The 16,856-nt window shown below is 41.1% G+C and overlaps 1 protein-coding gene across 2 annotated transcripts in view; it reads right to left on the bottom strand.

Annotated features, from left to right (window-relative positions):
* Window positions 1–16,856, bottom strand: part of brf1a (BRF1 general transcription factor IIIB subunit a) — a 49,589-nt gene that overhangs the window by 12,483 nt on the left and 20,250 nt on the right. For both annotated transcript variants that reach the window (XM_077731697.1, XM_077731696.1), the window contains 7 exons: window positions 15,810–15,959; window positions 9,687–9,780; window positions 9,472–9,598; window positions 6,692–6,731; window positions 6,541–6,633; window positions 4,311–4,622; window positions 532–593 (listed from right to left, as the gene is read on the bottom strand). In XM_077731697.1, the coding sequence (XP_077587823.1) occupies window positions 532–593; window positions 4,311–4,622; window positions 6,541–6,633; window positions 6,692–6,731; window positions 9,472–9,598; window positions 9,687–9,780; window positions 15,810–15,959 (878 nt within the window). The remainder of the gene's footprint in view (window positions 1–531; window positions 594–4,310; window positions 4,623–6,540; window positions 6,634–6,691; window positions 6,732–9,471; window positions 9,599–9,686; window positions 9,781–15,809; window positions 15,960–16,856) is intronic.

Here is a 16,856-nt window from a genome sequence, read left to right as displayed (position 1 = left end):
AACAGATGCTATTAATACAGGTAACGAGTGGAGACCTCATTAGATCTCGATAGAAGTTAGAGCTCTTTGCCAGCCAGAAATCTTGCTTGTTTGTAGGTGACCAATTACTTATTTTCCACTCTAATTTGGAAATTCATTCCTTAAAAATCAAACATGTGATTTTGTTTTTTTCCGACATTCTATCTCTCAATGTTGAGGTTTACCCATGTTGACAATCACAGGCCTCTCTATTTTTTTCAAGAAGAAGAACTTGCACGATTGGTGGTTGACTAAATACTTATTTGTCCCACTATATGTATACATATATAAAACATTAATATATGCTGCAGGGATGACACAACCATGCAAAATGTTGTTTTCCCAGTGTGTAAATGAACCCAAAAAAACCCACAGTGAAACAAAAATAAAGTTCTTGTGGGTTTTTCCATACATTTGACTAAACTGTCAATTAATCATCATATAATGAGCTTGTAACCCAAAACCAAGTAAATTTTCACTCAACCCAGCTTGCTATAAAAGTAGTATAAATACCAGATCAATCTCTTCATCATCAATGCCGCTCAGGTCCAGCTCACCACCTATATTTGAAGCATCTGTCACAAAGATAACAGAAACAAATCAAACAAATCAAATTTAAAAAATATCTCTGATTTGTGACACAATGAGGGGGAAAGACATTTTTCTACATAGTAAGAACACATAGTAAGTTTTTAGCGAAAGATGGTCCGAGAGTGTTAGCTTCATTTTTAGTTGTCTTTAATATAATATAAGACAATAAAGGAAGCCATCGGGCACATTTCCAACATTTTCTTGCAAGTGAGAATCAATCCTGGCTTGTAATCGCCACGGATCATTCTAAAGAACCTAATTCTCTCTTGCCCATTTAAGACATTGAATCAAAACAATTATAAGGTTAGCTATTCAATCCAATTCAAGTGCTAACCTTAAGGTCAAAAAACAACTGCAACAATTGCATATCAGGTATTCAGAACAACTATTAAGCTCGGAACTCAAAAACAACTGCATAAGAATTAAACCAAGCAAGCGTCCATCAGTTCTATTTACAGAAGAAAATGGCTGCCCACCATATCTTTTTCTTGGTGCTGAACTTATTTTTTTTTTTACTTTACAAAAAATCCATGCAGTATTGAAGAAGCCACAAAAGTTGAAGTAGCAAAGTGAAGGAGGATCATAGTATATAAAAAACAGATAAAGATTTTATAATAAAAAAATAAATATTTGGATAGTCAAATTGTTCAAATCCATTTTCTCAGGCACCAGGTGGAAAATCCTAAAATTATTGGTAATTTTTCTGAATGAAATTGTTAATATTTAAAAAAGGAATAAATAGTTTAGTGAGCTCCTTTGACATCTCATATTTTGTGATTACTATGTCAAACCTACCAGTTGTTACATGTTTTGTTGACACATGGTTGTGGTAATGCAAGCCCCACACTCACCCTTACTTCCTACCATAAAAGATTAAATAACTACTTCATATAATAATGCTGACTTTAAAGCAATGTTATTTGTAGTGGTGAGAATTTGTCATGGTTAAAACCCCCTAAAAATTCTAGTCCACCTGCTTAGTGGGTCAGACAGAATTTGCAAGGGAATTTTGGGGGTTGGTGTTAAGCTCCACCCTCGACAGCCTTTGCACCCCAACACAGAAACAAGTATCGGTACGGGCAATAAATAGCATGGCATATTATCTCTGACACGGGCAAGCCTATTAAAACGCGACCTGTTCGACCTCGGAGGAGGCTCGGTGAGTCAACACCCACGCAAACACCTGCGCCTCCTCCAACAGCCACGGGGGGTGTCAAGTGCCAAATACTTTCTCCCCCATTTATGCGGATTGCAATACTTGTTGCTGTGGTATTTCAATTCATTGGCTGCCATAGATGGTAAAAATGTAAAGACATTGGCGCAGTAAATCTGGCATTTTACATTGCGTAAATTACATATACTAATATCAACAGTTACAACAACACAAAGCAAATTCGTTATTAGGTTGGGCATATTCATAAACTAAAAGTACACAGGTGTTTATGCTTGCTGCTACAAGTCAAGACATGTTGTTGATGTTGCATTACTTTAACGCATTGGCCATTAATGGTGGTAGACCAACAAGTTCTGCTCTACCAATTAACTGTTTTGGCATTGTTCCATTGATTTAGGAGTCCATTCATGGCAGTAAGTCTTGTACCAGCGCACCCTTGGGACCACATTTCCCCTCCCAGCTGTCCCACCAATGAGACAGACAATGGGTGTTTATGAATGAATGAGTCATTATGAATTCATGGGTGAGACCAAGTGCTCCAGTGATTAACCAATGCAAATATTCTCTAAACAGTTGACTGAAAATAAATATATTCATTAATTCCTTCAGTTTCTGAATCGCTTTATCCTCACTAGGGTCAAGGGGGTGCTGGAGTCTGAGATGGGGAAAACCCTGAATCGGTGGCCATCCGATCGCAGGGCATGAGGATAGGGACAATCATTCACTCTCAAACTCACACTTATACCTATGGTCAAATTAAAGTGTCCAATCGGCTTACCATGCTTGTTTTTTGGAATGTGGCAGAAAACCAGAGTATCTAGAGAAAACCCACACAGGCCCAGGGATAATATGCAAACTCCACATAGATGGACCGACCTAGATTTGAACCCAGAACCCCAAAGCCATGAGGCCAAAGTGCTAATCACTCAAGCTGCCGGGCTGCCAATAAATAAATAATAAATATATATTAAAAAATAAAATAGTTAATCGCATGTTTTCATAGTTAACTCATGATTAATCCCTTATTTTTTCATTTTGAAATCCATAAATGATTGTACATCATGAGTTTTAAATAGATCTATTAGCACAGCAGTGGGCAAATGCCCTTATATAATTCAAACTTAGGCCTCCTTAAAAACAAAAGTTGGTCAACTTGAAGAGATGAATAAACGTAGTAGTTCCATACAAAAACTGGCAGGCAGCGTCGCACAAATTACGTGATGATTGGGAATAGCTTGTCGATGCATACAAAAATACAAGTAAACAAGTACAATGATCAAGAAGTATATTTATTAAATATTACAGTTAAGCATTTAAAAAAGACTAATATATCAATATTTAAATATAATGTTTCAAAAATTTCAAAATGTCTATACTTGAAATACTGTACTTACAGTAATTAGTTCCTTTCCGCTTGATATATATCTAAAAAAACAGGTTAATGGGAGTTTGAGTCCAAGTCCTGGAAGGGAAGCGCCGTCTTGTTTTTTAAAGCATGAGGACGGTCGAACGTATTAATTAAGGTTGGCTTTACCATGAAGCCGGCCAGCAGCACCCCCACACATTTTTTAACAAGAATGTCCGTCTTCCAAAAAAATGTCACTATTTTTTCCGGCCGTGGCCGGCCAGACCTCGCTTGCCGCCCTGTAGCTCCACTTTTCAGCCATGTCTTCGCTCTGCAACAGGACGGCAACATGCCGGCCTCGGCTTGTTGTTGCTCCTCTTTTCAGGCTTGTACACACTCTGCAACGGGGAGGTGACGGTGGCTCCGGTAGAATCTTCCACTGGAAGGAGGCATTTTAAACGATGATTCAAAACCCAAACAAAGCTGGAAAAGGCGAGGTGTTGGTTTCATCCAAGTGGTAATGTGCGCGATGGCAAATTCACTCTCGACAAAAAAGGAGAGCGCAAGACCTTGTACTCCTGAGCCTTTTATAATATATGTCGCATCCTTCTGCGGTGAAAATTCTTCTTCTTTGGTGCTGCCCACACAATTCAGCGCCGATGAAGAATCAGAGCGCTGACTTCTGCCATTTTTCATGTCTTCCACTTGTGAGTTTCAGCGTGGATTTTGACATTTTTAAGACCTTTTTTTCCATATTTCAGAAAAAACCCACGATGTATGAAGTCGCAAAGTGAAGGATCACAGAATACACACCCTGAACATTTAATGATGTTTTTTAAAATGTTAGAAAAAATATTTTATCTATTTCAGACAAAATCTAAATTATTGATGATTATATCCAACTTTAACATTTATTTGTCATTTTAAACTTAATTTCTAATCAAGTTTTTTTTAAATGAAAATATTTGTTAAGAGACTGACAAAAAAAGTGTTTAAACGTTTACATGAAAATATAGGAACAACTTGATTTTCTTTATATCAGTGATTAGTCGAGTCATCGTGACAGCCTTAGTAGAAATACCGAATGTTAGTGACTGGTTTTAAATGCTGTATGGCCATTAACAATCACATCAGTAACGTGCAAGGTAATTGAACGAATCATTCACGTTCCCTTTCTTTTACCATCATCTTGCTCCCCTTCAGTACTGCTCTTGACGGTGTGGTTGAGGCCCAGTGTAGCGGCAGTGGGTTGGCTGGTCCCAAAGATTGATGCCAGCGTGGGTCCTTTCCTCTGGGGTTCCTGCTGGTAGTCTTCTGCAGCCTCGCCCTTTTTCTCCATCTCAATGAGCGTCTCAAGGGTGAGCTCGGCCAGATCTTTTCCAAAGTGTCTGGCCACCGATTTCAGAATATCCTCCTCCTCTTCGAGCTCTTTTTCATTTATTTCCTCCACTGTAAAAGTCATGCCTGTGGTTTCGTCCAAGTGCTTCTGCAAGTCTAGTAGGATATGATTTCCAAATTAGTTAATCTGTCATAAATAATTACATTAGATACAATGAGGAAAAATACAGTACAAACAATACTAAAGCGAATTGATGAAAATACACTTGTTGAAACTCTCCCTACTTTTGTATCATTTTGTTAAATTGTTCGTCAATACATCACATCAAATACAGCTGCATGGATTTACTAAAAATTGGTCTACGGTAGATGTAAGATCAGACAAAAAACATTTTTTTGCCCGCCCCAACCGTGGGAATCAAAGCCCGACCCAGCTTGCGCCCGACCAATTAACTTCATTTGTAGGTCCGAGCCGGAAGCAAACCCAAAATTTCATAATTGTGAGGACTCACTCGGGACTCCCAAGTCGGGAGGAGGAGGAGTGTTTTAAGATAACAAATAAAAACCTGTCGTTTGTAACGTAAGACGGACTTTCAACTCCCTCCACTGATTTTCTATGGGGTTGAGATCTGGAGACTGGCTAGGCTTGAAATGCTTGTTACGAAGCCACTGCTTTGTTTCCCTGGCTGTGTTTGGGATCACATGTCTCATCTTCACAGTCCTCGATGATGGAAGGAGAGTTTCACTCAAAATCTCTCGGTACATGGTCCCATTAATTCTTTCCTTTACACAGATCAGTCGTCCTGGTCCCTTTGCGGAAAAACAGCCCCAAAGCATGATGTTTCCACCCCCATGCTTCACAGTGGGTATGGTATTTTTCGGACACAATTCAGTATTTTTACTCCCCCGAACACGATAACCTATGTTTCTACCAAAATGTTCTATTTTCTGACCATAACACATTCTCCCATTCTTCTTCTGGATCATCCAAATGCTCTCTAGCGAACCCTGTACTGGCATCAGCAGGGGGATACTTCTGGCAGTGCAGGATTTGAGTCCCTGGCGGTGCATTGAGTTACTGACACTCACAGTAGCCTTTGTTACTGTGGTCCCAGCTCTCTGTAGGTCATTCACTTGGTACACCCGTGTGGTTCTGGGATTTTTGCTCACTATTCTTGTTATCATTTTGACGCCATGGGGTGAGTTCTTGCATGGAGACCCAGATCAAGGGAGATTATCAGTGGTATTGTATGTCTTCCATTTTCTAATAATTGTTCCCACAGTTGATTTCTTTACACCAAGTATTTTACCTATTGCAGATTCCGTCTTCCCAGCATGGTGCAGGTCTACAATTTTGTCTTTAATGTCCTTCAAGAGCTCTTTGGTATTGGCCATAGTGGAGTTTGGAGTGTGAGGGACTGAGGTTGGGGATAGGTGTCTTTTAAACTGATAGAGTTAAAACAGATGATATCAATACACGTAACGAGTGGAGACCTCACTAGACCTCGTGAGAAGAAGTTAGACCTCTTTGACAGCCAAAAATCTTGCTTTTTTGTAGGTAACCAAATACTTATTTTAAACTCTAATTTGGAAAGATATTTTTTAAAAATCAAACATTGTGATTTTTTATTTTTTTTCCCCCACATTATGTCTCTCGTGGCTGAGGTTTACCCATGTAGACAATTACAGGCCTCTGTGATCTTTTCAAGTAGGAGAACTTGCAAAATTGGTGGTTGACTAAATACATATTTGCCCCACTATGACCAGTCCATTTTTTAATTAATTTTTAAATAAAAAACAAACTCAATTAGCGGTTTGTATCTGGAGGGAAAAATATTTCCTGGAAATGTTATATGCATGGTTCATTGATTTGCAATACATTCCTACAACTACATTTTACCACCACGTTTAAAGTATTTCTCTTTTGGCTAGCGTTTACCTTCTTTCATACTAATTAGTTGTTTGTTTATAAATCAAACTCCACTTCCTTTGCATTTTTTGTTGGATGTGAACGTCAGAAGACACCAATAGATCAACTATTGTAGTGGAATATGATTCCATGTGTTCCTCCTACCATGTTTGGCGTAGGCGGCGTAAACCCCCCGCAGTTTGGGTCGGCTGCATTCCAGCTCAGCGTCGATCCGGTCCTGGTAGCCTTCGATCTCACCTGCCGTGCAATCTCATTCATGTCCACTGACAAAAATAAGCCCCAATGTCGACAATACCTTCCAGGTCATCCATCTTCTTCTTCAACTCAATCTCCAGCTGAAAGGATAAAATCACACCAAACATTATATGACACCTTCCTCTCAGGGGGCCATTTTCAACTGAGAATCCACCATTAAATAAATTGACAAATATTGTGTTGAGGGACCAAAACAATTGTAACTCCACTCTTTGGAGCAGCTAAGTCAATGTTGTCTTATTCATTCTAAAAGAAGATCTTTTATCCTTTATTAAAGAAATATTAGGTCCAAGGAGTATTTTTTTGAATTGATTTGCTTTTTCCAAATTGAAGAAATATAGGGGTTAATTAGAAAAAAAGATCAATACATGGTTTGAAAGGAGCATTTTGTAGGATATGTGCTTCGATTACTCATTAAATAGACCTAATATTTCAATAGGGGACAGTGGTTTGAGTGTTGGCCTCACAATTCTGGGGTTGAAGGTTTGATCCCAGTTGGGACCTCAATGTGTAGAGTTTGCATGTTTTCCCTAAATTGCCCCTAGGTACGAGTGTGAGCGTGAGTGTGAATGGTTGTCCGTCTCCTTGTGCCCTGCAATTGGCTGGCCAACGATTCAGGGTGTCCCATGCCTGGTGCCCCTAGTTAGCTGGGAAAAGATGCAGCACACCCCGTGTCCCTTGTGAGGAAGAGTATTTTAGATTTTGAGAAAAACAAGATGAACCTAGAATGAATTAATATTTCAATAAACAAAGTTAAATAGTTCTAACATAACTCTCATTGACTAAGCCGAGAGTTATTGCGATGATTCTGCGTTTGTCACGGATGTCCCATCCTTCCGCCATCATCAGGTGATTCATAGATCAGTTCTATGACTTTGTTCAGGTCGCAACAGCTTTGAAGGTTGCTACCACGTTCACAGTCAGAATTAACAATGAATGGAGTATGCGTGGACAGGGTCCTTCCTTCAAATTCCTGGGGGGCCATGTCACGGACAAGCTCTCCTGGTCTACCAATGCCACAGCAGTGGTGAAAAAAGGCCCAGAAACAATTTCCTGGGGGTAGTCAGGAGGAACAACTTGGACACTAAGCTTCTGGTAACCTTCTATAGAGCCACTGTGGAGAGGATCCTGGCATACTGCATTACAGTGTGGTACACTGAATGCACGGCAGCAGACAGAAAGACCATGCAGAGTGTGATCAACACCGCCCAGAAGATCATCGGCTGCTCTCTGCCCTCACTGGAAGACATTGCAAGCCCTCGCTCCCTCGGCAGAGCCGGGAACAATGTCAGGGACCCATACCACCCTCGTCACAACCTGTTCCAGCTGCTGCCCTCTGGCAGACGCTACAGGTCTCACAAAGCACGGATAAAAAGATTTAAGGACATTTTTTTCCCACAGCCCTTAGGACTTTGAACTTGCATTAGCACGACACACAATCCCTTCTGTGCAATAACTTCGGGGTGTGCAATAACAATGTGCAATATATTTTAGAATTTACTTTAACAGGATATTACTCTTTATATTTTTATATTACTTATTCATGTTCTTCTACTGGGAAAACTCACTTTGTGGAGTAGCACCATCAATTTCATTATACGCAGCTGTGTATAATGACAATAAAGGCTTTTGATTTGGAATATATACAGAATCTTGAATTTAGTGCATACAAAAGACTGATGGCACCCCCTCCACTTTGCGGAAAATTATAAACTTTTACGTCCCCGAGTAAAAATATGTCCTGCGTTGTGTTTGTACGGGGGCTGTCAAACCGATTCCACAAAGGGCCAAGAAGGTGCTAGTTTTCATATCAAGCAATGAAGACGACACCTTGGCACCAATCTGTTCTCTTTAAAATGGCGTTATTTGGTTGCAGGCAGATGCTGCTCGTTTCAGCAGAAACCTCATTGGTCAAATGACTGTGCTGTTTCAGTTCGAAAGAAAACCTACACCCACTTGGCCCTTGGTGGAATCGGTTTAGCACCTGTGCCCTAAACCATGATGGTGAACAATCTTTGCTTTTCGGTCATTTAACAGTCATTTTGAGGCTCCTATGTTGCCAATTTTCAGAGAAGCTGTAAAGACAACAATTTGCAACTGGCCACCTTAAATATCCTTTCTAGTCAAATTCTGGTCAAGGGTTTAGGGCTTACAAAACAAATGTTGTGTTCCAATAATTAATGCAAAATGTTTTTTAATCAATAAAACAACTAGAGTGCCCAAAGTATGCACCTGCCTACTTTTAAGTAATTATAGCACAATTTCTGTAAGTCCTATATACTTCATTTCACTTCTCAAATATCAGTGTTTATCTGCTATATGATTCATTTCACTAAAATCTGAACAACCAATGATTCATAAAAGAAAAATTATGGAAAAGGATCAGGGGAGCCCAAACTTTTAATGCGGTACATACTTAAACTCAAGTCCAGTCTACTTTCAATTTTATGTTGTGTCAAATTTTTGCAAGTTGATAAGTTCACCAATAGGTATTCCCAAATGCATGCACAAATAAAGTGAAAAGACAATCTTCTGGGTTTTTCTTGTAAGGAGAAATTGAACCTTTCAGGTCTCCCACCCAGTGTTTTTTTCTGCCCTCATTTTCCTTGTTTATTAACTTCAAGGACCCTAGTTACAATGGACATCTCAACTCTCAACTTACTTCAAATGTTGACTCTTTTCAGATAAGCTGCGTTTGCAAGCTTTTGATCCAAATTTGTAAATGCAAGTGAAATTTCAATTTCTGACTACTTTTTCCTCTATTATTTTTTACAGTGTACTCATTGGCTGTTAATCAAATGTCTACTGCCATCAACAAACCTTTTCCTGGCGATTCTTGAGCAGTCCGGCTGTGAAGCATGGAGGATCACACTCTTGTTCCAAGTCCACTTTCATGAACTCCTCCACCGTCAGAAGGCTGGCGGGTGTTTCCGAAAACTCTGTCAGTCTAAAACGCAACAAAAAATATCAACATACAAATAATTGTGATTTGCAATAATTTGCAATACTTTAGGGGATCAACTTTACGCATAGACCTTTTTTTCAGCGTTTTCTCGCATACTTTGACGACCTCGATGATTTCTTTGGGTGTGCGCCGGAATTCGTGGATGCGGGCAGCCACCAGCAGAGCTGAGTAAACATAAAAAAAAAACATTTGTTCACAATTATTTTTGTAGAATAATTCTTTTGAAAATCTGAGAAAATTTTGCCAATAGTTGAGCTTATTCTTGTAAGAGTACTCCTTCCTGTAATATTTCTTCCTCACTTTAGGTTTTTACAGACTAGTTCAATGACAGATCAAACACAAAGCAATTAAACCAAATAGATGAGGGCAGTGGGCGAAGAAGCTCATTAGAACATTACTTCTGGTGCTGACCTGACCAACGGTGAAACGGTATTTAACTATATTTTACGCTTTTTTTGTGTGCTTTTTTTATTCACACACTTACATGCACACACACTCACACACACACTCACACACACACTCACACACACACTCACACACACACACACACTCACACACACACACACACACACACACACACTCACACACACACTCACACACTCACACACACACTCACACACACACTCACACACACACTCACACACACACTCACACACACACTCACACACACACTCACACACACACTCACACACACACACTCACTCACACACTCACACACTCACACACACACTCACACACACACTCACACACACACTCACACACACACTCACACACACACTCACACACACACTCACACACACACTCACACACACACTCACACACACACACACTCACACACACACACACACACTCACACACACACACTCACACACACACACACACACTCACACACACACACACACTCACACACACACACTCACACACACACACACACTCACACACACACACACACTCACACTCACACACACACTCACACTCACACACACACTCACACTCACACACACACACACACACACACACACACACACACACACACACACACACACACACACACACACACACACACACACACACACACACACACACACACTCACACACACACACACACACACACTCACACACACACACACACTCACACACACACACACACTCACACACACACACACACTCACACTCACACACACACACACACACACACACTCACACACACACACACTCACACACACACACTCACACACACACACACTCACACACTCACACACTCACACACTCACACACTCACACACTCACACACTCACACACTCACACACTCACACACTCACACACTCACACACTCACACACTCACACACTCACACACTCACACACTCACACACTCACACACTCACACACTCACACACTCACACACTCACACACTCACACACTCACACACTCACACACTCACACACTCACACACTCACTACACTCACACACTCACACCTCACCACTCCACACTCACACTCACACACTCACACACTCACACACTCACACACTCACACACTCACACACTCACACACTCACACACTCACACACTCACACACTCACACACTCACACACTCACACACTCACACACTCACACACTCACACACTCACACACTCACACACTCACACACTCACACACTCACACACTCACACACTCACACACTCACACACTCACACACTCACACACTCACACACTCACACACTCACACACTCACACACTCACACACTCACACACTCACACACTCACACACTCACACACTCACACACTCACACACTCACACACTCACACACTCACACACTCACACACTCACACACTCACACACTCACACACTCACACACTCACACACTCACACACTCACACACTCACACACTCACACACTCACACACTCACACACTCACACACTCACACACTCACACACTCACACACTCACACACTCACACACTCACACACTCACACACTCACACACTCACACACTCACACACTCACACACTCACACACTCACACACTCACACACTCACACACTCACACACTCACACACTCACACACTCACACACTCACACACTCACACACTCACACACTCACACACTCACACACTCACACACTCACACACTCACACACTCACACACTCACACACTCACACACTCACACACTCACACACTCACACACTCACACACTCACACACTCACACACTCACACACTCACACACTCACACACTCACACACTCACACACTCACACACTCACACACTCACACACTCACACACTCACACACACACACACTCACACACTCACACACACACACACACACACACACACACACACACACACACACACACACACACACACACACACACACACACACACACACACACACACACACACACACACACACACACACACACACACACACACACACACACACACACACACACACACACACACACACACACACACACACACACACACACACACACACACACACACACACACACACACACACACACACACACACACACACACACACACACACACACACACACACACACACACACACACACACACACACACACACACACACACACACACACACACACACACACACACACACACACACACACACACACACACACACACACACACACACACACACACACACACACACACACACACACACACACACACACACACACACACACACACACACACACACACACACACACACACACACACACACACACACACACACACACACACACACACACACACACACACACACACACACACACACACACACACACACACACACACACACACACACACACACACACACACACACACACACACACACACACACACACACACACACACACACACACACACACACACACACACACACACACACACACACACACACACACACACACACACACACACACACACACACACACACACACACACACACACACACACACACATATATATGTGTGTGTGTGTGTGTGTATAGAAAACAAACACACACACACAAACACATACATATACAGATATACACAACATATATGGACAACCAAGAATTGAGAGAGAACTATTACATAAGCTTGATTAAAAGATTCAACATGCGTGCTGGCTCTTCCCCCTGTGCACACCGTCGTCATTAAACTTATTTGTATTATTTACGTTTCAAAGCTAGGACATGATTTGGTTTGACTTTTTAATGAGACTTTCGTTTCTATCTTTAATGAACATTAAACATTCAGGTGGTACACGCACACACGCAAACATATTCAAAAGAAGAAGGTCCATCATGTCAACAAAAGTTGAAATTTAGCAGACAATTTTGAATGTCTTCAGTCGTGATATTTTTCCAGGAGAATTACAAATTAATTTGCAAAAAAAATGTCCCATCCCTCTGTAATGTTTCTCATAAAATTACAGTTGTTTGTGAAAATTATTCTGAATATTTATGGCGTGAATATTGTAAAGATAAATTATGAATTCTCCATAAAAATGACCTTTTTTTCTGGTTTCCTATTTGTCTAACATTTTCTGTTGGATTAATATAATTCCTACATTAAAAAAATAAATGTGATTTCATTTAAAAATATCACCAAATCAAGGCACAAAAGGTTGACAGAGACTTCTCTATCCAATTTAACTGGTCCCATTCATTTCCAACAATCTATTAGTTTTCAACAAAAGATCTCCAAGTCGTAGGGCACACACAGAGATGGACAACCTTTGTCACTCAGATTCACACCTTCAAATAAGTAAGACTCGATCCCACTACACCAGCAGTGACTCATATGAAAAAAATATTTTCCAAAATGAATAAAGAGCCGGACCGGTGCTCACAGTGGTTAGCATGTTGGCCTCGCAGCTCTGGGGTCCCGGGTTCAAATCCAGGTTGGTCCAACTGTGTGGAGTTTTGCATGTCCTCCCCCGCCTGTGTGGGTTTCCTCCAGGTACGCTGGTTACCTCCCACATTAAAAAAACCATGCATTGTAGACTGATTGGACACTTTAAACTGCCCCTAGGAATGGGTCTAAGTGTGCATGTTTGTTCGTCTCCTTGTGCCTTGCCACCGATTCAGGGTGTCCCCTTCCTCTGGGTCAAAGACAGCTGGGCTCCAGCACCCCACGCGACCCTAATGAGGATAAGGCGGTTCAGAAAATGAGATGAGATGAAATAAAGAGCAGGCTTGATGACGAGTGATAAGCATGATAACTTTAGAGTTCTGAGATCAAATGATAAATCCCAGGCTCCATTGTGGGTTTGGTACTAGTACTCTGGTTTCCTCCCACATCACAAAAACATGCACCATGGGCTGACTGATCACCTTAAATCGAATTATTTTTTTCCCTACAATTGGCTGGCAACTAATTCAGGGTGTTTTCACCTATTGTCAATAGTTGCCTGCGAAAGGCAAAAGAAGAACTAAAAACTATTCTTTTTACCCTACAGCAGTCATCCCCAACCACCAGTCCGTGGACCGGTACCGGTCTGCGAGCTACCTAGTGCCGTTCCGTCACAGTAAAAAATAAAAACTATTAACATTTTCAATCTCGCCCTCTACTTGAAATGAGAAAAGTTGTTACAATAATAAATAATTGCTATTATGCTTGGGACTTTTTTTTGCCGTCGTGGATGTCGTTTATAAGTTGACTCCTGAGCGTCTGTGAACAGCCTTCCCCCAGAATCTCAATTGGACCCATTCCATTGTAGATTTAGCTTTCTGTTTTGGATCATTGTCCTGTTGGAAGATAAAGCTCCATCCCAATCTAAAGTGATTTGCAGGATCAACAGGTTTTTTTTTCAGAATGTTTCTCTATTGGGCTCCATTTATTTAACACACTTGCTGGTATTTTGAACCCATTCCTCCATGCAGATATATTCAAGAGCAGTGATGTTTTGGTGCTGTCGTTGGGCAACACAGATTTTCAACTCCCTCCACAGATTTTCTAAGGGGTTGAGATCTGGAGACTGGTTATGCCACTCACTGGCTGTGTGATTGGGATCATTGTCATGCTGAAAGTTGAAAGACGCAGCCACGTCTCATCTTCAATGTCCTTTCTACTGGAAGGAAATTTTCACTCAAAATCTCTCGATACATGGCCCCATTCATTCTTTCCTTTACACAGACCTATTGTCCATAGTTGCCTGGTCCCTTTGCAGAAAAACTGCCCCAAAGCATGATGTTTCTACCCCCTTGCTTCACAGTGGGTACGGTGTTGTTCGAATGCAATTCAGTATTCTTTCTCTTCCAAACACGAGAACCTGTGTTTCTATCAAAAAGTTATATTTTGATTTCACCTGACCATAACACATTCTACATGTCCTCTTCTGGATCATCCAAATGCTCTCTAGCGAACCATAGATGGGCCTGGATGTCCCAGATGAGCCTTGGTGTTTGACTAAATACTCATTTACCCCACTGTATATTTATTTTTTAAAAGTCCGCAAGAGAGAGCACATAGTTTTAGTATAATTTTTTTTTCAGTGAGCGAGAAGCCTGGCCCGACCCGAACCTGAAGTAATGATTGACATTTTAGGCACAACCCGAACCAAAGATCTCATCTCTTACTCACAAGCCTATGTCCCTTATGGCTTCGCTTACAATGGTCAAGTGTATTGTTTCTATTGTCACTCAAATCTACGCCCACTTTTGCCTGCTGCAAATAGATTTATAAACTGGGGTGTGGTTCTTGCAATAAAGCTCCTGGGGGGGATGCATGAAACACCATGAGTCTCGGTATGTCTTGTATGTTTTCGTCTTTCTTCCAAACCCACCAGAACACAAAACAAGCATATTGCGTTGTAGGAACGAGGTCAAGAGGCTACGCTAACACAGTCAGCATTGGATCATTCTGAGATACCCACTGAACTTCTGGAGTGAGTTTGCTAAACTGAAAGTAAAGGGGTCGAATAATATTGCACGCCCCAATTTTCAATGTATGCTTATTTATTTAAAAAGTATCAACTATCCAATATATCTAATTCCACTTCATGATTCTTGACAAAAATGTTAAATCTTCAATCTTTATCTTTGAAGCCTGAAATGTGGCGAAAGGTTGAAAATTTCGAGGGGGCTGAATAAGTTCAATCGGGACTGTATCTCTCTTACTGTGGTTAAACAAAATAGGAAACGTGATTCTGGACGGTCTTGTGTTGCGTCACTCACCCGCCCCACAGAGACCGGCTGGTCTCCTTCCAGTGTGCATCCAGTCCCTCTTCATTCTCTGAACCAGCCGCAAGGCCGTCATGGATACTTCGTGGTTCTTGTCGCCAAACTCCAGCAACTGGGTGAAGCGTGGGATGTAAAGGCACGGATCTGCAAAATTCAGCAAAAATAACAGAAAATTAACATCTACATGACTACAATTGATGGCAATGTAAGTCTAATCAATTTTGACTGGCATTTGATTCATATAAACTGGATGCAGGACTGCATACTACTCTGGAATTTCAGGAGTTTCTCCAAAAATGAAACGCAAACTCTGGGACTCCGGACAACTTCCCTAAAAACCCACCCAACAAAATGTCACAATTTTTTTAAAGCAAACATTTCGGAAAAGTAACAATTTTCCATTTAAATGCCTCGAAATTCAAACCGTCGCTACGGCTTTCGCCATCTTGATTCAATTGCACTGTAAACCGGAAGATTTCGGTAACAAGAGTGCATTGTGAATCAGCAGTTACAAATTCTAACGAATGATTCGTCTTGTGTGACTTCAGCGTGGCATTCGATTCGGAATCGATCACATAGGTAGTAGCCTCTATCGCTTTAATATTTACATTTTAGTTTTTGTTCATACAGGAAGTAAGTATTATTAAGGCTAAACCACCAGTCTATTGTTTTGAAACAAATTCTACCATTTGCGGGGTGATTCTTAAGGAAGTAGGAGTACTACACAGCACTGGTAAGTCTTATCAATGTGCCTGCTCTAGTTAAGAGCAAAATGGATGGCAATTTGGATGAAGCTACTAATCAGAAAACCCAGACACTCGGCGAAGTTTATTGGTTCATATTTGGACTGACATTTGCACATTGCACAACAGGCAAGTGCGACTTCAACGTGACACATTGGAATTACTGACTGTAAAACGCACATAGAGGGACGCAATCACAAAGATAAACTTGTTTTCATTATGCTGTACTTTTTTAAGTTTGCAAAAACACAATTTTTAAATTAATGTATGAACATGAAAATAACAGTTTGATTTAAAT

This window comes from Stigmatopora nigra, chromosome 13 (genome assembly GCF_051989575.1).
Source record: "Stigmatopora nigra isolate UIUO_SnigA chromosome 13, RoL_Snig_1.1, whole genome shotgun sequence".
Taxonomy (NCBI): domain Eukaryota; kingdom Metazoa; phylum Chordata; class Actinopteri; order Syngnathiformes; family Syngnathidae; genus Stigmatopora; species Stigmatopora nigra.
This window is presented reverse-complemented; position numbering and strand designations above follow the sequence as displayed.